Source organism: Camelina sativa, chromosome 4 (assembly GCF_000633955.1).
Source record: "Camelina sativa cultivar DH55 chromosome 4, Cs, whole genome shotgun sequence".
Classification (NCBI taxonomy): Eukaryota; Viridiplantae; Streptophyta; class Magnoliopsida; order Brassicales; family Brassicaceae; genus Camelina; species Camelina sativa.
In genome coordinates this window covers 25,154,733-25,177,055 of record NC_025688.1, presented here as the reverse complement: position 1 = coordinate 25,177,055, position 22,323 = coordinate 25,154,733, and the positions used below count along the sequence as shown (strand labels likewise).

At 35.4% G+C, this 22,323-nt stretch overlaps 4 protein-coding genes across 4 annotated transcripts; 2 read left to right on the top strand and 2 right to left on the bottom strand.

The window, feature by feature from the left end:
* Positions 1,418 to 3,007, top strand: LOC104782360 (bidirectional sugar transporter SWEET9-like). Its single transcript, XM_010507268.1, has 6 exons — positions 1,418 to 1,515; positions 1,722 to 1,758; positions 1,841 to 2,051; positions 2,183 to 2,344; positions 2,427 to 2,546; positions 2,635 to 3,007. The coding sequence occupies exons 1-6, from the start codon at positions 1,467 to 1,469 to the stop codon at positions 2,821 to 2,823; spliced, it is 768 nt and encodes a 255-aa protein (XP_010505570.1). The 5' UTR covers positions 1,418 to 1,466; the 3' UTR covers positions 2,824 to 3,007.
* On the bottom strand, positions 4,050 to 6,082 carry LOC104782359 (arp2/3 complex-activating protein rickA). Its single transcript, XM_010507267.1, has 4 exons — positions 5,428 to 6,082; positions 4,944 to 5,066; positions 4,397 to 4,625; positions 4,050 to 4,289 (listed from the first exon to the last, which is right to left on the bottom strand). Coding segments are annotated over exons 1-4 (972 nt in total). The 5' UTR covers positions 6,046 to 6,082; the 3' UTR covers positions 4,050 to 4,287.
* Positions 7,806 to 9,637, top strand: LOC104782358 (peroxidase 24). Its single transcript, XM_010507265.1, has 4 exons — positions 7,806 to 8,111; positions 8,204 to 8,398; positions 8,614 to 8,779; positions 9,115 to 9,637. The coding sequence occupies exons 1-4, from the start codon at positions 7,845 to 7,847 to the stop codon at positions 9,531 to 9,533; spliced, it is 1,047 nt and encodes a 348-aa protein (XP_010505567.1). The 5' UTR covers positions 7,806 to 7,844; the 3' UTR covers positions 9,534 to 9,637.
* Positions 14,427 to 15,548, bottom strand: LOC104782357 (probable acetyltransferase NATA1-like). Its single transcript, XM_010507264.2, has one exon. The coding sequence runs from the start codon at positions 15,403 to 15,405 to the stop codon at positions 14,689 to 14,691; it is 717 nt and encodes a 238-aa protein (XP_010505566.1). The 5' UTR covers positions 15,406 to 15,548; the 3' UTR covers positions 14,427 to 14,688.

The window sequence follows — 22,323 nt, the reverse complement described above, 5'->3', positions numbered from 1 at the left end:
GTGTCTTGTTCATTACCAAATTAAAGTTCTAACAAAGAAATAGGCCAAACAAGCAAGGCCTCAAGGTTTGTGCCTAAACAAACACATTCATGCCTCCATCTCACCCACATAATTTGATGCCAATAGTTTTCATTTTACCTTTAATTAGTAGAATACTTATTCATTAACATGCTCACAATTCATCTTATGGTGACATGTGCAACCAGATAGATCTAATTCATAATATTTATCAGTTATCATACTTGGTGTCTTACACCATTTATATATGGAAGGTTGTAATAAGTTCTTATTACACAATGCATGTCATTGTAGGTGATAGGTGGAGCAGACCAGTAATGTTGGATCTCAAAAAAAAAAATATATCAAATCTTAAATTAATTTGGCTATATACACAAATTAAACCAGATTCAGAGGGTTGCCACTTAAGGTGTATGATATGTCTTAATTAAACTAATTGACAGAAATGATTCGACTAAAAGATAGTTTTAAGCCTAATGCAAAAAATAATACTTTGTCGGATTTAGAAGGCCTAACAATTAGGAACAACCCTACCTAATGACATGACGTTCGAACGACTACCTAAGCTCCTCCACAAATCTTAGGGTTCACACACAGTCGATACTTTTTGCATGGTATTTTGTGACGTATTAATAGAGAGATGTTTTAGTTTAGTGAATTTCCAACAACAGCGACAGACTTACGTTGATCAGAGAGCTTTCTTTCCCGATACATTTTGTGGCAAAAAAAAAAAAGAAGAAAAAGATTTTACAACAAAATTTGATATATGCCTAAAAACATCACAAAGCCGATGCAAATTATATCATCCCAAAAGCCAAAAACATTTCACATTCGCAACGTTTTTGTAATACATTTTACTACATGATTTTCATCATGACATGATTGACGTGGGTAAAAATATCATCAGTAGATACTCTCCATAGCAAAATGGTCAAAAAATCATCGACTCCCCCAATGTTCATAATCTCGAGATTAGTTCAAGTGAAAGGAACTAATCACTGTGATAGAAAAAAAAAAAAAAAAATATATATATATATATATATATATATATATATATTCTAAGATGGTTTCCTCGATCAGAACGAGAATTAAAATTGGTTTAACAAAACGAGAAACTAATGAAATTTGCTGGTTGGCAAAGTAAAGACGCATTTCAGAAGTCACCAGCAATTTACAGCCAATCAGCCATGCAAGAGTTGTCAGTGCTACTGAGTGAAACATTATATTGTACAAAAAAACAATATATTTCCAAGAAAATGTGAACCAAACTTTTGTTTTTTAGTTTAAAAAGAGAAAGAAACAAAAAAAATGGGGGACAAAATTGAGAATGCAAGAATGACTCACTTTTCTCCAAGACCAATATAAAATGGAGGACATGCATGACGAAACTAATATCAAAGAAAATCTGAAACGAGCAAGAGTGAGAGAGAGAAAGGAGAAAGTGAAGAATGGTGTTCATCAAGGTTCATCAACTTGCTTTTTTCTTTGGTCTCATGGGTAATTTATTTCCCTGTATTTTTCTTTTCTATGCTTTTTGATTTTGGAAACTTCAAATAATATCCACAATAAAAGTTACATATCATATACTTCCAACATATATATATATATATATATAAGTATAACCCATTTTTTATTTATACCATTTGTACCCAAAATAAATAAGCTCATACCACTAATATTTTAAATTTGCCTTTTATTTTCAGGCAACATTGTGTCTTTTGGGGTGTTCCTGTCACCAGTGTAAGTGTCTAACTTCTAGAGTCATAAATACTATATACTAAAAGATTGTGTAAGGATTTGACTAATTATATACATATTATAGGCCAACGTTTTATGGGATATACAAGAAGGAATCATCAAAAGGGTTTCAGTCGATACCGTACATATGTGCACTAGCAAGTGCAACTCTTCTTCTCTACTACGGAATAATGAAGACACATGCTTATCTCATCATTAGCATTAACACCTTTGGATGTTTCATTGAGATCTCCTACTTGTTTCTCTATATCATTTACGCACCAAGAGAGGCCAAGGTTCCTTATAAATATATTTCTATTTTTAGTAGGATAAACATTTTATATTCTATCAATCAGTTTGGTTCGGTTCGGTTAAATTTGATGAAACTCTATATGATCTACAACTAATCTGGAAGTACACTTGGCAGATATTCACGTTGAAGTTGATAGTGATATGCAACATCGGTGGACTTGGTCTCTTAATCCTTCTAGTCAATCTTTTGGTTCCAAAACAACACCGTGTCTCGACCGTTGGATGGGTTTGTGCTGCTTACAGTCTCGCCGTCTTTGCTTCTCCCTTAAGCGTCATGGTGATACATCAGCTTTCTTTTCAACATCGTGCCGTTGTTTAATTATGAATTGGTGTTTAAAAAACGATGTGTGATGTTGCAGAGGAAAGTTATAAAGACGAAGAGTGTGGAATACATGCCGTTTCTTCTCTCCTTGTCTCTTACTCTTAACGCCGTCATGTGGTTCTTTTATGGACTTCTTATCAAAGACAAGTTCATCGCTGTAATACTAATTTACATTTTTACATTTCATATCTTTCATCATTTTTGTTAGTTATTTTACTAATTAGTCTCTATTGCTTTGTCTTCAGATGCCAAACATTCTCGGTTTTTTATTCGGTGTAGCTCAGATGATACTATACATGATGTATCAAGGTTCGACAAAAACGGATTTACCAACAGAGAACCAACTAGCAAATAAAACCGAAGTCCCAATCGTGGCTGTTGAACTGCCTGATGCAAGATTAGACAATGTTGAACCGGCGAGGGTTATGAAGTGAAGGGCAAACATGGAGAAGATGTGCATGGGAGACATTATATCGTATGTTGGAATAATAAACTTTTATTTCTATGTTATGTCGGTTTGAGTTGTCTAGCACACCAAATGATCCATTGTTTTGATCATCACCAAACCTTGATAAATTGATGTTAATCTATCCTAAACTACTTAATTAAGTTTGTGTCGATGATTGGCTAAGCTAAGCTCCATTAAACTATGTACTTAAAATCAGCCCCGTCTTAAACAAATATGGGATTTCTGTCAAATTTTTAAAAAACCTAAAAACCTTTAATAAATTTTTTTTTTTGAAAAAATTGGACCCTTTTGCTTAAATAAAATTTTTAATATTTAGGATGGACCCATGACATTTGTCTACTCTGTCATGGGGTAGAGACGACCCTGCTTAAAATACTTGCATACATTCGGAACTGTAAAATAATCAATCTGATTTAGATTGAAGACAATATTTCAACGGAATTTCACTATTTCAACGGATTTTCAATATATATATAGATATTGCTTTAAAAGGTTTATTAATTTATTTTTAAACTAATTTCTAAATTAGTTATATCCATTTATCCATTTACCATTTTGTTCAGTATTACTAATTTCTTTCAAGCTTACCATATAGACGCGGTTTCTTATGTCGGCATTATTTCTATTTTTTATAGTAAGTTAGTACTTAGTAGGAAGGAACCAAAGAAAACTTCGCTGTCTTATAAATGGGTTGTGTTGACATGTGTAGATAGCCTGCAAGTGCCGTGATGGACCTTGATGGTCTGACTCACGCAGCAAGGACATCACTTTTGTTTTGTGCAGCCAAATTAAACTTAATGATGCTAAGGACATCACTTTTGTTTTGTCCAGCCAAATTAAACTTAATGATGCTAGATTGAGCTCCCAAAAAAATTGAATGTGATGTCTACTTAAGCTAATGGTGATGTCTTTACTCTTTACATTTAACCTTATAAAATTCTACCATTTCACAAGAAACTGATTTACTTTAGGAATCAAGCTATTTTTGTTTTATTTAAAGGATCATGTTACACATAAAAAATGGGAGACTCATAAAAATACAAGATGTCTCTAGTTTGCAAATCCTATACAGCTGTGATATAATCGTGAGTGCAAGTTTGCTTTAATAAACTAATCAACATAATTCTATAAAATCAGTGATTTTATCTCCTATCTCTATAGTTTATAGCAGCATAGTTTGTTTACAGAAGATTCTGTAACAAAAATAATAATAAAAAAGATATCAAAACAAGAAACAAATATAAACCAAATGTACAGAGTGTATGTGTATCTGTAAGAAAAAGGCATACTTGAAATACAAGATAGATTACAGATGCCAACCGCACAAACTCAACTCTTACAAGACACAACAAATCTGAACTTTTGTTTCTTTCTTATAGTTATTCATAAACACACACAAACCCACTTTTTACTACTTCACCCGCCAATTTCCTGCATTTACAAAAATCAGTTAAAAAAAAGAAGAGGTTAATTCACAGTTTACCTCATGGTCTCCAGATTGATCCAAGTAAAGCAGAAAAGGTTAACAAAAGGCTTACAGAAAGGAAAGATCTTCCAGCGCTGGTTTTCTCCTTTGTTCCAGTCCCAAAGGACAATAGTCGTGCCATCACGGACACCACCAGATTTGCTGTCACCATGAAATGCATCAACGTTTAGCCTCGTATTGTTTACCATCCTTATTGTGCGATATCCATCTCCCAAATCCTTGCTCTCTGTCCATAGTACCGACTCGTCGAGTCTATCAGGATCATATCGAATTAGATGCACCTGCAATACCCAAAGATATAATTATAACATATTGCTCAAGGACGTGACCATAAGAAAGAAGATGGTGAGATTTAAAATCGTAAACTTATTTTTCTGACAGGATCAACAAACACAATGCAGAATCACAGAACAAAACTAGCAGAACGTAAGTAGAGTTTCTGTTTCCTTTTCTTCCAACTAATATCCCTATTGGTGACTACTGTGATTTCTAATGTTTTCAGTCTAATGTTATGAAGAATAATATCTACCCAAGTTTGCATTGGACATAAATGATAGTATGCAGGACAAAGACTGTCTAAGGAAGGAAGAAACGCTTACAGGATGGGTAGCTCCCACAGAATGCTTCATTGCTTCACCAGTAGCCTTGTTTACAAGAGCAAAACAAGGATGACCGTCTGCGTCCTTCACCCGAGTGCTGTACTTCTCATCTTTGTACCAGTGCTGCGCATTCGTAAAGGAAGCAACTATCAAATATATAATAAATTGAAACTCTTCCAACAAACAACCACTAAGAAATAAATACTAATAAACTATGATATCATCAGCAAGCTTGAAAATGCTCAATCAATGGAAACATCCAGATCAATACTAGCCTATACAAGCCGTGAAAACATGAACATAACAATAGGATCTAACAACCTAAACCACAAAACTAAATTCTAGAGTAACAGAGAATAAGACAACTTGTAATCCTCTTTCTTCATCTTCATCTTATATGGTAGACAACTCATTCCAAACACATGGAGCCAAGTGGTTAAGTAAATTGGATCGTGGTGTGAGTGAGAGAGATGATTAGACATACCTGTGCTTCATCAGATGGATTAGCTGGGGCGAGAATGACCTTACCATCTCTAATCGTCAGATAATAGTTAGGCTCCGCCTTTGAATACACCTTCACCGTAGCCCTTCCGGCGAGTCCGGCAATATTATCAGGCACACGGTTCTTCTCATCAGGACGGTGGTCAAAACCAGAAGGCGGGTAAGGTTGAGGGCCTTGTGAGCTATGGTGAGCCACGTGCGTGACGCCAGTGTGGCTCTCTAGCATCGAATCAGGCGGCGGATGAGCTCCGTATCGGTGGTGATCCGGTGGGTAGGACTCGTTGGAAGAGTGATGACCGACATGGCTCACATGACCAAACGGAGGCGGCGGTTCCGGAGCATCGAAGTAAGGCGGCGGTGCCGGAGCTCCGAAGTGAGGCGGTGGTGCCGGATCTCCGAAGTGAGGCGGTGGTTCCGGAGCTCCGAAGTGAGGCGGAGGCGCGTAAGGGTCGAAAGGAGGTTGTGGCTGGTAAAGGCCATGGGGTTGCGGTGGAGCATCGGGGAAATTGTTGCGCGGCGGTGATCCTCCAAAGGATTGACGATCTTCATCGCTGTCGTCGCGTTGGTGGTGGTGGCGATGGTGGTGGTTGTGGTGCTCCATTAGCTTTGATTTGGTTTGATCAGTACAAAAGTTGAAGAGATGATCGGAGGGGACGAGACTTATAAAGGACTGTAAAAGGACAGCTGTCGCAATACTAATGGGTGTTAATAAACCACACGTTTTGTAGACTAATCTACTAAATTTAATAGTATTAGATAATTTTAGGCTTACTTAAGTAAATTAGTAATTACATTATATTAAGTTATATATTATACTATTTTTTGCTTTTTTTTATATCTTTCAAATAGTATAAAATCTTGCTTCTCTTTAATTTTTCTAACATTAACTTCTTTCTGTCTTGTGACAAAAAAAAAAAAAAGCTTCTTTTTGTCTAATAAAATATCTTTGATTAATGTTTGTAATTTAATTAATTAATGGTTTATGCTAATATATTGTTATGTTATCATCCCAATTTATTTGTTGAGAGAAAAATAAAACTACATTAAATAATATTGATTCCAAGAAACAAAACTTAAGTGGGGATTATTGGTTTGAGATTTGAGTAGAGTTTTAAAAACTTTAAATGTTATGTAGAATTTGTTGTTATTAGATCAAAATTTTGTTAAACTTTACTAAAGTTTAGTGTTATTAGTTTATGATTTGTAAAAATTCATTTAAAATCTTAGCAAATTTGGGTTATTGGATTCAGACTTTTATAAAGATATTAAAAGTTTTGTATTCAATTAAAACAAAATATCTAGAATTGTTAATGAATTCAGTTATTATGTTATTGGTTCATGATTTTATACATTTTCATCACAAAATAAAGTAATGGAAAGTATCACAAAAATAAAGAGATTATTTGGAATATTTTACAAGATTTTATAAAACTAATCAACAAAACTATAGAATACTCTCTAGTAATTTAAATTTTTTTTCACTTATTCATTTTTTATGATTTTGTTAAAATCTTCAAAATTCTTTATAAATTAAATCCAATATGACCCCTTAATGAAAAAAAAAAAAATGTTCATCATATGAGCTGAAGTCAGACATGTTGGGCCTTAGTTGTGTGAGTGTCCATCAGGGTTCGACCCCTTCACTAGGATAATTAAAAGTGGCCCATATGAGCCCAAACACACAATAACTTGATCATAATAATATGACATAGTGCCCATATGAGAGTTGACATACTGCAATGTAGGTAACAAAAGTTGGGAGTCAGTTATTTTGGTCGCTTTCGAAGTGACGACGCCATCTCAACTCTCAGTTCAAATTCAACGTTTGAGCCAACGTAAATGTACTTGCCTCCATTTAACATTTTTCACTTTATGTGATCTAACTTTTTGTTTGTTTGTTCTGAAACTTCCGTCAGTTTAATTTCCGTATGGAAAAAAGATTTTTCATTTGGAAAAAGACAGAAGAGTAAGCTCCGCTTGCGACGGTGAAGTAAGAAAATATTAAAAATGCCTGAATTTATGTAAATTGGTCATGGATACAGCAGTGAAATCTATAATATATCTGCATAATGGATGTTCACGTTATGGTTCAATGAAGCTAAATGATTATTGCAAGAAATTATAATTATTTCTAATTAATTCTGTTGACTTACAACCTTAATAATTTAATCCTTCATTTTCACAACACATACAGGGAACTTTGCTTGGCCACCCAGATATATATTATTATTTCAGTAGTTATTCAATTGCTAAAAGAATATTAAAAATTCAACGGGCATATGGGGTATCAAGATTCAAGCATCAGTTTCTATATAAAGCAACTCTGCCAAGTGCATTCCTCAAATACAAAAAGAACAAACAAATACTTCAAAGCAAACATCAAAACTATAAAGTCGAATCATGGCTAAGGGTGTTGAGTTTCGGATCCTATTTCCACTTGTTTTGTTTTTGGTTATGTTACTTGGTGTTGATGGTAAGAGATTCAATAACAATGGCCATAAGATGAGAAGAGGAAGATGGGAAGGTAAGCTGAAGATGAACTTCTATCACAAGTCCTGTCCTCAAGCCGAGGATATCGTGAAAGAGATTGTGTCCAAGAAAGTCGCAGCAAACCCTAGCTTGGCTCCCAAGTTACTGAGGGTTCATTACCATGACTGCTTTGTTAGGGTATGATATGCATATATATTTTTAATTCTTTATAAATAGAGAATATCTTTCTTGTAAAGATCATAAGTCTAATGTGGACTGATGATATATAGGGGTGCGACGCGTCACTCCTTTTAGATCGAGTCGCTGAAAATGCGGCGTCCGAGAAGGAAGCGAGACCTAACCTGTCGCTATCCGGGTTTGAAATCATCGATGAGATTAAATCTATTCTCGAAAAGAAATGCCCTGAAACCGTCTCTTGCGCCGACATTCTCACCTTAGCCGCCCGAGATGCCGTCTCGTATGAAGTAATATATATCAACAAACTCGTCTAAAAAACATTTCATGATTACTAATCAATCAAATAATGAAACCAAGAATCGATTATCATTCGCTTCGTTTCTATGTTTGTGATTGTAAGATAAACAATCCTGTTTTTACAGGAAGTCGGATTATTTTGGATTTTGAGAGAAATCTATGAATTTTCGAAAAAATGCTAAATCCGGAATTTGATATGTTGTAGTTTCAACGGCCGCTATGGAATGTCTTTACTGGACGTGTTGATGGAAGAGTTTCATTAGCAACGGAGGCAGCCAGAGATTTACCTTCTGGAGGGTCAAACTTCACCACTCTACAGAAACTCTTTGCCGAGAGCGATTTGGACGTCGTTGACCTCGTCGCTTTATCAGGTTTAGCATAAACCATCACATATACGTTACTGATATAATAAGAAGCAAGTAAAATAATAATAACGACCTTATGAAATTGGGAATAATTATAAGAAAATCGCGGGAATATCAGAGCACGTGCATGTCCATGTTACGAAGTGTACGGGATGCTACAAATTTAATCCTTCCAATCTTCAAGAAATAGTATATTTCTATATACGAAAAATATATATACATAATTCGAACATCATATATGTAAAAATTATTTTAAATTCAATTAATTTCTCATTAATCAACTAATTTAATTGCTAATTTTTCGATTTTATACTTAAAAGAAACGAAATTGTATGAAACAGGAGCACACACGATAGGAACAGCACGTTGCGGTGTGTTTGGTCGGAGGCTCTTGAACTTCACCGGAAAAGGGGATACAGATCCATCCCTGGACCCTAACTACGCATCCTTCCTCAAATCCAAATGCTCCGACAAATCTCTAAGACTCAACTCTTCAGCCGTGGTCGGAATGGACCCTACCGGACCTCTCTCTTTTGACAGTGGCTACTTTGTCTCTCTCCTACGACACAAAGGACTCTTCACCTCCGACGCCGCCTTGTTGACTGATCCCTCCGCTGCTCACATTGCAAGTATTTTCCAAAACTCTGGCACTTTTCTTGCTCAGTTTGGTCGGTCCATGATCAAGATGAGTTCCATCAAAGTTCTTACACGTGGAGATCAAGGTGGTGAGATTCGCAAGAATTGTCGCCTCGTCAACTAATAAATTTTACTTTCTATCTTATTCCTTAATTACCGTAATTTAATTATCATGTACTCATCAATTGAGATTTCTTTTTTTCTTAATTCTATTACGATATTGTAATTTTGTTGAACGATATATAATATATTGAAGTGGAATTGTATCATGTCTTCAAATTATTACTTTTAGGATCACGACAAATTTTACTAGGACCTAAATTATAACATGTGAGTGGAACTGTGGAACAGTCAAACAGAGGTTCGTTTCAAAAAAAAAAAAAAAATCTTCAAACTTTATTTTGAACATGGCTTATCCTTTTATTCAAATCCGGAAAATACAACAGATAATGTAAATCAAAGTAACATAACAGGAATCACAGTTACATTAACCATCTCTACTTAAAAATCTTGCGATGTACTTAATTATTATTCAACAAAAGAAAAACAAGTGAGACATACAAAGTTTAAAGGAAGTGATCGATGGATGGGTCGAGTACTCAGCAGCAAAACCAAATTCTAGATGCTTAGCTTGTCAATAGCTTGAAGTGCATCGCCAGTAAGCCTACAAAGTCTCCATTCCTTAAAAACTATAGCACCCATCTGCTCATAGAAGTTGATAGCATTCACATTCCAGTCAATCACAATCCACTCCACTCTTCCCATACCCAACTTCACCGCTTGCTTGGCCACAGCGGTTAGTAGCATTTTTCCGAAGCCTTTTCTCCTGTAAGGCTCTCTCGCGAAGATATCCTCGATGTAGAAACTGCTCTAATATGGCAATCAGTTTTGAACACAAGTTGTGGAGAAAAGGCTTCGGATTAACGCATTAAATAATCACGAAGATATCCTCCTGTAAGCCTTTTCTAATATGGCAATCAGTTTTAAACACAAGTTGGCTCTTCTGCGATTTGAAACAACACACGACATGCAACATAAAGACGCGCGGTCATCTATACCGTTTACATGATCCAATCTTCGTTTCACTTGGTGTATATATATATGAATCCAATATTAATTTAAGAAGAAATTGATGAATTATTTCGATAATACCATCACAAATTTTTTTATGTCGATGAAAAGACATGGGATTGAAGAAACGTGAATCACATGTCGTTATATCGTGGAAAAAAGACATCTTGTTACCCAACAAAAAAGCCAAGAAATTTAAATGAGTATGGAAAAAAATGGACACCCATGTCGTTGTTTCACCTCATAGAAGACTCTAGACGGTACACGTAACTACTTTGATAGTATTGTCGTTAGCGCAAAATGGGTAGCCGACATTAATAAGTGCGTTCTATATATGGCTGTAATTGAAGATGTTAAAACTCGTAGTCCAGATTTCTCGACAACGAAATCAATTATTTCTCTTCCAACTTTGGATTCATGTAATCACGACAAAACACTACAATTTTGTTCAAGATAAAAGGGAAAGGAAATAAAAGTAGTATCAATTGGTACTTTAATTCTTTATCTTGGTTTAATTCTTTAGTATCAATTATAGTTTTAATTGTTAACGAATGGATATGGCTCTGGGTGTAAATCCTAGCTAGTAAGTAATATTATCATAATACACATGTAAAGGTTATGTTGGAAATTGAAACAAAAATCAAAGATGGACTTTGTATTAAACTAGAGGGGCTTAACGGAGATGCATGAAAGGGAAGTTTGAACCGCATCCTGTTTTAATATAGGTATCTGTCCACTTTTACGTCTAGGTTTATGTGTAAGTAGAACTGGTTTAGCAAAAAAATACTAGTCTAATTCCCTTTTTACATTTGGGTTAAGGCTTCAGGTTTGTCAATTAATGAAAATGAGATTATTTACTTCTCAATTTCTCATTGACTAAAATGGTATTGAAGGCAAAACTGCTCATTCTTCTATATGATTTGTTTCTCTTTCTTCGATTGGCCTTGACTATTCTTCTAAAATTCTTCATTTCCACTTACCGATCTTCGAACTTGCAAGTGTGAAATAATACCAATCAAAGTGATGTTTTTAAAATCTAGGGGGACAACTAGATTTTGGAGTGTTTGTGATTTCATGTACAAATTTTCTAACTCACTTAAAAGTCTATATATATATATATATATGTTATAATATCGTCTCCTTCAAATATGATATTTTGTTCTTTATGTTACACAAATGTCGAAAAGCTTCGAATGGTTGTAGTTTTTCAAATGTTTTTTTTGGTTTAACTTTTCTAAATATATATTTTATAATAGCCATTTAAGATATTGAAATAAATGGATATCATATCATGAAAAATTGTTTTGTTAACTTTTTAAAATCAATTTCTTTGCTAATTTCTTAACAAAATCCAAAATTCCACTTTAATAAGTTTTTGAATTTTATTTCACAAAGTTTTCTCAAAACTATAATTTAAACACCACTTAAAATCTCCTAAACATTCATCACAACTTGACATTAAATAATGTGCTGGTTAATTAATATAAAACGAGAATTTTTTGTGGCGAATCTTTCTGATATGGGCATCAACAAGTGGATATGTGAGAAAAAAATGATTGATCACATAACACATGTAAATTTAATCAATGCGTATGAACATGTACATGATGTATTATTTTGAGTTTAAATCATTTTTAAAAGAGAAATTCCTTCAAATACCACTAAAAAGGTTTTTTTTCTAAAAATACCATTTTTAGTTTTTTTTTTCAAAATTATCACAATTTTTTTTTCCAAAATTACCACAAACCCAAAAAATTGATTTTTAAGGATGTAGATTTTTATTTTTTGGTTTGGGTTGACACATTTAGTTTTAGGGTATAGTTTTTAGGGGTAAGGTTTAGTATTTAGAATTTAGGAATTAGTTTTTAGTATTAGAAATTTAATTCAATTATGTGGTATTTTTGGAAAAAATTACATTTTAGTGGTATTTTTTGGAAAAAAACTAAATTGTGATATTTTTGGAATAAAAACATATTTTAGTGGTATTTACGACAATATCCCCTTTTAAAAATCATATGCTCCGAATTTACACGTTTTAGAACATATGTATATGATATATCATTCATGGTAATCAACTTCATCTTATCTAATATGTAGTTCACAATTTGAATCCTAAAATCATATTTTTTTATGGACTACAAAATTATAATCATATTTTTATTCTAATAATTTTTAGTTTATTCAACAACCTTTATCTGCAATACTATATGAGAATTGATAGGGTTTATGAAACTCTGAAAAAAAAGTTTTTCCATGCGGGATAGTAGTGAGCTAGTTTAAATTGAGAATAAGAATCTTAAGACTTTTACTAAAAAAACTCTTAGAAAAAAATAAAATTCTCTTAAAAATGCTTAATCAACTTGTTAAATTATTAAACCAAAAGTCTCTTGATAAGTTTTTTTTTTTAAATTCTTTTTTATGTTATTATGTCTCTAGTTTATTTTATGTTTGATAATCTAATAATATAAGCATGTAGTTTAGATTTTAATATTTGTATTTAAAGATAGAGGATGCCTCAGCAATTTGGCAATTAATTGTCAAAAGGAGTTTAAAGATCAATTGAAAATGCTATAGAGAGACCTATTTATAAAAATGTGTTTTGTTTTTAAGATAAAATATTTATAAATGTAAGGAATTATGTGATATTCAAGAATTTGCAGCAGTTTGGGGCCAGCTTGGCCCACGTAGAAACTTCACTATAGTGTTTGGCTGTGAGGTACACGCGCCCGCGTGACAAGTTGTGTGGTACACGCTCGTAAAGTTTGCTTAGAGGGTTCAAGCCCAATATCCAATGGATTTATTTTCCGGACAAGCATATAATGTAATCGGGTTAGTTAAACCGAAATTGAACCAAGTTTTTTAATAATTAGAACAAAAAAAAATTATCTGATACCGGATAAACCAAAATTCGAACTGAACACAAATTGATGCAACTAAACCGAGTGAACCAAGTATATTGAAACTTACGCAAGAAAGCTCGTCTCATATAGTTGCAACCATCCATCTTACGAGTCGTACCTCGCAATCAACTTATAGAGACCCGTTTTGACCATGTTTGATTCTGGTTCAGTGGTTCTGCCGTTGGTGGTGGTGCAGGTGCAGCGGCTGCCATTTTCTACGCAGAGCAAATCAGGTTGTCTTCATAGTCTACGTACATGTCCTAGTTGAATGTGGTTCATTTGTTCCATTTGAAATTTCAATTTAACTTCAAAACTACTCTTAACATTCCATTCTCTATAACAGTAAAAACGTGTATCCAATCAACTAATTTTTGTTAAAATGACAATTTCCTGCTTTTTTTTTTTTAATAAGTTCGACCATTTTTCATACATCACTAGATTTAATATTTATAAGGGCATCCACAACAGCACTAAGCGAAAATGACCATTTTTTTGCTCAGTTCCATCGAAGTCCTTATACTTGAAGATGACTGTGGCGAGATTCTTGGCAATTATTGCATTGTTCAACTAGTAAAATCACTTTCCATCCAAATACTTCACCAGAATTGAATTCTCATGTAAAATAATCTTTCAAGATTTGTTTTGTCTAATCTATCTGACTTTTGATGGATAAACATTGTGTATGCCCCTTCAAGTGGAATCGTATCATGGCTAAAAGCTGGACACTTCTTCAAATGCTTAGCATTGTCATAGATGTGTGAACGACTTTGGTCACCCTCGGCTTCTACTCTAATTCGACCAGGATTCGTTCCTCAACCAACTCAGCTATGTTGGCGTCAAAGGGAACAGCCGGCTAAGCCAGGTAAACTATCACACATCTATACAATAATGAGAAAAGTAACATTCGTCTATCACTCCAATCTTGTTTCTGTGAACTATGGTTATGACCAAACGGACCAATTTATCCGTTTTCCACTTCTATATCTTCTCGATTCGCTATGATAATTCTCCAATTTTTCATATCCGTAACAAGCAACCATGACTAGAAAACAGAATTACATAACTCTACTAAGAACTTGAAAACATTTCATACATTCCACAAGAGTTTTTCTCATTGAGTATCAAGTAAGTAAGTAGAGAGATACATCATCATCATCATCATCATCATCATCAATGCCAACACTTCCATAACAGCAAGAACAAGAGGAAACAAACAAAGAGCAAACATTAAAGCTTGAAAAGCAAAAGGAAGTGATCTAATAGATTTGGTTAACTCTCAGCACTCTCCAGCACCAAAAACATCAATCTCTAGATGTTAACCTTATCAAAAGCTTCGAGAGCATCACCAGTAAGCCTACAGACTCTCCACTCCTGCAAAATCTCAGCACCCATCTGCTCATAAAACTTGATAGCATTCACATTCCAATCAAGAACAACCCATTCAACTCTACCATAACCCATCTTCACAGCTTGTTTCGCCACAGCACTCAACAACATACTCCCAAACCCTTTCCTCCTATACGGCTCCCTCACGAATATATCCTCAATGTAAAAACCAGGTTTCGACAAAAAACTCGAGTAGTTTGGAAAAAACAGAACAAACCCAGCAACGACGACGTCGTTCAACATATCCGGCGAGAAATTGTAGCTCTCCGGATCCTCAATCGGGAGATCGAGGCTATGAGTTTTGAGAAACGGAGTGAAATCGGGAGATGACGACGGAGAAGCAGCGGCGGTGGCGGTGAATGGAGAACGAGAGACCTCTAAGAGGAAGACTGTGAATGATTGAAAAGGACGAGAGTTGAAGAGAGTGGAAGCGAGACCTGACTCGGTGGCGGCGAAGAGATGAGTGAGGCGTTCGAAGACGGCCATTTGGTGGATTAGTTTGTGGATGAATGGGACGTCTGATGGTGTCGCGAGGCGGATACGGGAGAAGACTGGGTGGCCGATTGGGGACTTTAGTGGTACCATGTTGGTTGGTTCTGGTGCTGCCGTTGGTGGTGGTGGTGGTGCGGCGGCTGCCATTGTTTTTTTTTTGTGTTGAAATTGTTGATTGTGAGAATTAGGGTTTTCTTTAATTGAAGGGAATGAGAGTGAAACTGAAAAAGTGAAAAGGATGGGAGAGGTTCTTCTAGAGAGGAAGGTGGGGCGGTGCTCTGGTGCGCTTTTCTATTTTTTTTTTCTTGTGCTACGTGCAGGTTAATTTTGATTTTATGTTTTTTTTTTATTTGCGTAAATAGTATAATCAATTTTTTTTTTGACCTTTAAAACTATTTTAAATAGAAAGAAAACTAATGTTTCCACCGACTTTTACCGACTCAATTTTCCGGTATAATCTTTCTGTTCTACTGTGGATACTAGTTTCCGGTAGTCTTGCTGGTCATCATAAAATAAATTCTGTTATCCTCGTTTCAAATCTGAAAGATGGCGAAGGACTTATGGAAAAATTTTTAAAATCTCACTCTAGACTCAGAAAAAACCCTTTTGCGGATGTCTGTTCAAGCAATCAGAGATCGTGAAGCCAGTAATCGACTGAATTTAATTGTTAAGTGTTTAAATCCTCAGCATCAAAAGCTGATTGGAATAAAGGGAGCTCTTCCAAAGGCCTGGAATTTACAAAATCGTGTAACAAGTAGGATAAACAATGATGGGACAGTTCAATTCTTCTTTCAAGCGGAACACCACCTGATGACAGTTCTCGAGAATGGTCCCTGACACTATAATCTCTGGATGGTAACAATTGACCGTTGGACAAGAAGATATCTACCAAACTTTTTAACGGAAAACTCCTTTTGGGTCAAAATTCTTAATATCCCAGAAGATTTTCGATCTGATGCTGTGGTTCGTGAAGTTGGAGGAGTTCTTGGTCATATTGATGAGGTCCGATTTCATGAAGCTACTGATGATTCTAATGGAGAAGTGTTGGCTCATGTCAAGATAAACATCAATGATTGTCTAATCTTTGTAAGGTATATTGAGTTTGATCCCAGCAGACCGCCAGTCATGATAAGATTCATCTTTCTGAAGCTTAAAAAGTTTTGCTTTCGCTGTGGATCCTTAAGGCATGATCAGACAGTATGTGAGTATGCAATGCCAATTCCACAAATTGATGATGAAGCAATTCGTCAAGCTTTAGAACCTATGCATCCGGAAGCTCATAATGAGGATGAAACTATGAGTGAAAACACTGATTCCATATCTCAAGCTAATAGATCTATTAGGCATCAGATTACTAATAGACGATGGGAAGATGATGATATGTCTGTAACCCCATAATTCATACCTTTTACTATCAAAGAGTATGGTGCAACATCTAGGCTACCAGCTGAGGAGAGAAAGAAGGATATTGACACTGATGCTGACCAAGACGACGATATCCGAAACTCTCATCAAGGAAGCCTCGTTAATCACTCAACCTCTGCTACCAGAGGATTTTGTTGTCCAAAGAGAAGTAGAACCCCTAAGTGCTGCTCTACGTCATGTCCCACTTGCCAATGAAGAAGTAGGAGAAGCCATCATTAATACAGATCAAGGTCAAAAGAGAAAGGGAGAAGATATTCTAGAAGAAGACCAAGCTTCAATTTCAAAACCGAAATTCATGGGAGCATTCAAACTTCAGGGGAGGGTGGATACCCCGAAACCACCCCAGCCAAAATGAGGATACTGCATTGGAATTGTCAGGGGCTAAAGAGGAACCCTCTGACAATTCCTTATTTAAAAGATATCAGGAAGTCTTCTAGACCTGATATCTTGTTCCTCATAGAAACAAAAAACGGTGTTAAGTTTGTGAATACTTTAGGTAAAGAACTTGGTTTTACAAATAGCTTTATTCTCCCTTCAAATGGTCTTAGTGGTGGTTTAGCTATCTTTTGGAATGATACGGTGCAGGTGGATTTTGTTGATACTCCTACCTTAAATTATACTGATATGTACATTTCAGAACCGGTTTCACCAACCTTTTGTCTTACTTATGTATATGGGGACCCGGATATAAATCATAGGACTAGTATGTGGGACAAAATGACTTTGTGGGCAGAAGCACGAATGTATAGAAGCAAGCCGCATTTAGTTCTGGGGGATTTTAATGAAATTAAGAGCAATGAGGAGAAATTAGGAGGGCTTGTACGTACTGAAAACTCTTTAAAAGCCTTCCGCAGAATGCTAAATTCTTGTGGTCTTCATGATTTAAAAGTGATGGGGGGAAAATTCACTTGGTGTGGTAATAGATACTCCTACTCAATTAGATCAAGAATTGATAGAGCAGTAGCTATAGCCGATTGGCAAGATTTCTTTTTATCAGCATATGTGCAACTGCTGGAGTGGATAGGTTCTGATCACCGCCCACTATTAATCCACACAGGTGATAAGATGAGGAAAGGATGTCCACTTTTCAGATATGATAACAGATGGCGTTTTAATAAGGAGATCAAGCAAGAAATTAATAAAACCTGGAATTCTGACTGCTATTTTCTTCCAGGGTATCAATTCCATAAAGCTCTCAAGAAATGCCGATCATGCCTTTCAAGATGGAAAACGAAGAACAGTAACAACTCAATGAAGAAAATTCAGGATCTCAAGCTTTAGTTACAAAAAGAGTATAATTCTACCCCTCTTGATTTTAATCAAATCGGTCAGCTAAAGTTGGCTTTAGCAAACGAATACAGGATGGAGGAGGAATTTTGGAAAACGAAAAGCAGGATCCAATGGTTACAAGCAGGGGACCGTAATACGCATTTCTTTCATGCAAAAACTAACCAAAGACGATGCTACAACAGAATCAATGCAATTACTGATGCACAAGGCAAAGTATGGTCCTCTGAGGAAGGTATCAGTAAAACAATCATAGAATATTTCGAGTCTCTGTTTGTTTCGAGTAAGAATAAGAGCCATATTGAATTGAATCTGTTGTGCGGAATATCAAACCTCGAGTATCTACTGAAATGAATAGAGATCTCACTAAACCAATTACAGAGGAGGAGCTCTTTAAGGCTGTCAATAGTATGGCACGGGAGAAAGCATCAGGACCAGATGGATTCAATCCAGGATTCTATCAAGATCATTGGTCCACAATTCAAACAAGTGTGTATAATTTTGCTAAAACTTTTTTTGATGAATGCAGTTTAGATCCGGAAATAAATAAGACACACATCTGTTTGATACCGAAGGTGGGACAACCTAATGAGGTTAAAGATTATAGGCCAATCAGTCTTGCTAATGTAGCTTACAAAGTCTTGTCAAAAGTACTAGCAGAGAGGCTAAAACCTTGGTTAGATAATATCATATCTACAAACCAATCTGCTTTTATCCCAGGGAGAATGATCACATATAATATTCTCATTGCCCATGAGCTAATTCATTCTCTTAATACAAAAAAGCTTGTTCAACCTTATATTACTCTAAAACTGGATATCAGTAAAGCGTTTGATAAGGTTGAATGGTCTTTTATTGAAGCAGTCATGAAGCAGATGGGTTTCTCTGAGCTAGGGTGTAGGTGGATCATGAAGTGCATCACCACAATTTCTTATTCTATACTCATCAATGGCAAACCTGTTGGAAAAATTAAGCCCCATCGAGGTATTCGCCAAGGTGACCCTATATCTCCATATCTCTACCTGCTATGTACATAAGCTTTGTCTTCTTTGATTCAGGAAAACATTCGATCAAAAAGACTCCATGGCTTTAAGGTAAGCAGAAACGGACCTGCAGTCTCGCATTTGTTGTTTGCAGATGACTCATTGCTTTTTTGCAAAGCTACTACGGAGGAATGTGCAGTCATGATCCATATTCTGCAACAATATGAGAAAGCTTCAGGTCAGAGTGTCAATTTTCAAAAATCTGCTATTACTTTTGGTAAAGGTTTGGATTCAGATAAAAGGAAGGAAATTAGTAGTATAATGAGAATCCAAAAAACTCAGGGTTTTGGCAGATATCTAGGATTGCCTGAATTTATTGGAAGGAACAAAGCTAATGCATTCTCTTATCTAGCACAGAGAGTAGACCAAAAAATGACAAACTGGTATACAAAGCTTCTCTCTCCTGCAAGGAAAGAGGTGCTTCTTAAAGCGGTTGTTATGGCGATCCCCTCTTATAGTATGTCTTGTTTCCTCCTACCTACCAAAATCATCAATCAAATCACTTGTGCTATGAGACAATTTTGGTGGTCAAGTTCTAAGGAAAGACACAAGATCACGTGGGTAGCATGGAATAAGATCACTGATCCAATAAAGTTAGGAGGACTTGCGATCAGAAACCTGAAAAACTTCAATCTGGCTCTCTTAGCAAAACAGGGCTGGAGGATCCTTCAACAACCATCTTCCCTTATGGCTAGAGTCTTCAAAGCTAAATACTTTCCAAATACTGATCTGTTAAACTCCACATTCAGGCCAAATTCAAGTTACGCTTGGAAAAGCATATCCCAAGGTATTGAACTACTTTCTCAGGGAGTTAAATATATGGTGGGTAATGGTAAAAAAATTAATGTTTGGCATGATCAGTGGCTTCCTTTAGATCCTCTGAGACCAGCTAGAGGCCCAGGAATACATATCTACCCACAATTAAAAGTTAGTGATCTGTTAATGCAGGGTAGATGGAAAGAAGACACACTGCAGAGCATCATTGATCCTCAAGATATCCCATTTATTACAAAACTCCAGCCATCTATAACAGGAGCAAGTGATGTAATCACTTGGATCCATACAAAGGAGGGGCAATACTCAGTTAAGTCCGGATATCACCTCCAATGTAAGCTTTCTCACAACAATTCTTCGAATCATAATAATGCTGTTCATTCTAACGCGCTTTTTGCTAAGCTATGGTCCTATAAATTGCCTCCTAAGCTTAAACATTTTTGGTGGAAAGTTCTTCATAATGCTTTGCCAATTGCAGCAAATCTGAAGAAGAAAAGGGTATTGACAGATGATACATGTCAGAGATGTGGTGAAGATTCAGAAACTGTCAATCATCTCATTTTCCATTGTAGAATCAGTAAAGAGATCTGGAATCTTGCCATAAATCATTCGCATACTCCAGGTTATCTCTTTTCTCCAAACTCAGTAGAATAAAACATGGAAATGCTGTTGAGCCACAATAACAACCAGATAAAGGATGCAAGTTTTTTCCCTTTCATTGGTTGGCGTATCTGGAAAATGAGGAATGATCTTCTCTTCGCTAGTAAAATATGGTCCATTCCTGGTACTATTAATAAGGCTCTAATCGATTTTTAGCAGTGGAAACAAAGCTCAACTTCCAATAATCCGGAGCTACAGAATTCCCAAGGAATGCAATGTAGGAGTCATCAATCCATACCACAAGCAACTTCTAGTAGTTCCATCATACAGCAAATGAAAGATCATTGTTGCTTTGTTGATGGATCATGGAGCTCTTCAGTTGAATGTGCTGGAATTGGCTGGGTCTTATATAATAAAAATGCACAGTTTATTTTTCGGGGTATGGCATCCATTGCTCCAAGTAATTCTCCCATCGAAGTGGAAGCTGAAACTTTAAGAATGGAGGTTCTTCACGTTAGCAGGTTGGGATACAGTAAAGTTACATTTTGTGGTGATGCAGAAATTTTGTACAAGAAGATGGGACAGATCTATACTGGTATTATCATCAGAGTAAGCACTCTCCTATAGCTACCCAACAGCAGGATATTAAGAACATTGCCCAATCCTATGAAAATATTGCTTTTGTTAAGATTCCTCGTAATCTAAATGTTGTAGCTGACAATCTAGCTAAGAGTGCTAGAGTACAAAAATCAAAATTTGTATGTAATATCATAAAACAATGTAATCTAAATCTATGTTAATACATAGTTTAATTGTCGAAAAAAAAAAAAAAAAAAAGAAAGAAAAGAAAGAAAACTAATGTAAAATTTGGTATCTCATATTTGGCTTAATTATAATAAATCGTAATTTCAACGACGTCGAAGAATCAAGTAATGTGGTCAATGTGCATATAAAGTTAAAAACCATCGTAAAAGTGTGAGAACTCATCATCATTATGAAGGTTAACGAGAAAGTTAAGTCTTTTCTTTATATAAAACGAAGTCTATATATTTAATTAGGCTTCGATGATCAACCTTCATAGTAAATTCAATAAGATCATGCTAAACCATTAACATGTAATTGAGCTTTTTTTTTTTCTTTTGTCCACTTTGAATTTAATGGTTTCATATGTATTTGTTTCAATTTTCCTTGCTAGAAAGAATCCACATCTTAAAACATTCCCAACTTCAAAGAATCCTATATAAAAAGCCAAAGTTGGTGAGGAATCAAGAAACAAAACTGCTGAGATAAGCATAATTAGCCCGATCAATATATATATCCCCGTATGTTTAGATAGAAACTGGATTTTTTTTTGGTTTGCGTTGAATGATTCTTCATGATAATTAACATCGATAGAGAGACTTGCTTCTCTTTGGATTGGGGATGTCCTTCCGGTTCATGCAAATATTTCAAAAATATCGTGAAATCAAAGTGATCGTTGAAATTTAAATTTATCCACAATGCAAGTACTCTTTGCAATGAAGTATAGGTGCATATCCAATATTGGTGCGGGATTTAGCACCCCCTACATACCAAACTAAACGAGAAAGACAATTTGGTTATTTAACTGGGGATCCGGTTAAGTGCTCAGTTAGATCATTTTAGCCCACTTCGGATAGAAGAAGTCCAGCCTCGAGAATGAAGAACCGACTTCCACTTCGCCCGGCGGCCGATCTAAGAGATAGAGTAACTTTTCTTATTTCAGTTCGTCTGATAAGGAAAGTTAATATATTGTACGATTCATGAATATGTATAAAGGGGGAAGGACTTCTCCATTGTAAGGCATCGATTATTGAATACAATTATTGAGTTCTCTTCTTGTTCTCAGCAATAAAAACCCTAATTCTTCTAATATCAAAGCCTAGATTAGTTTTCTAAGAGAGTTTTCCTTACTGAA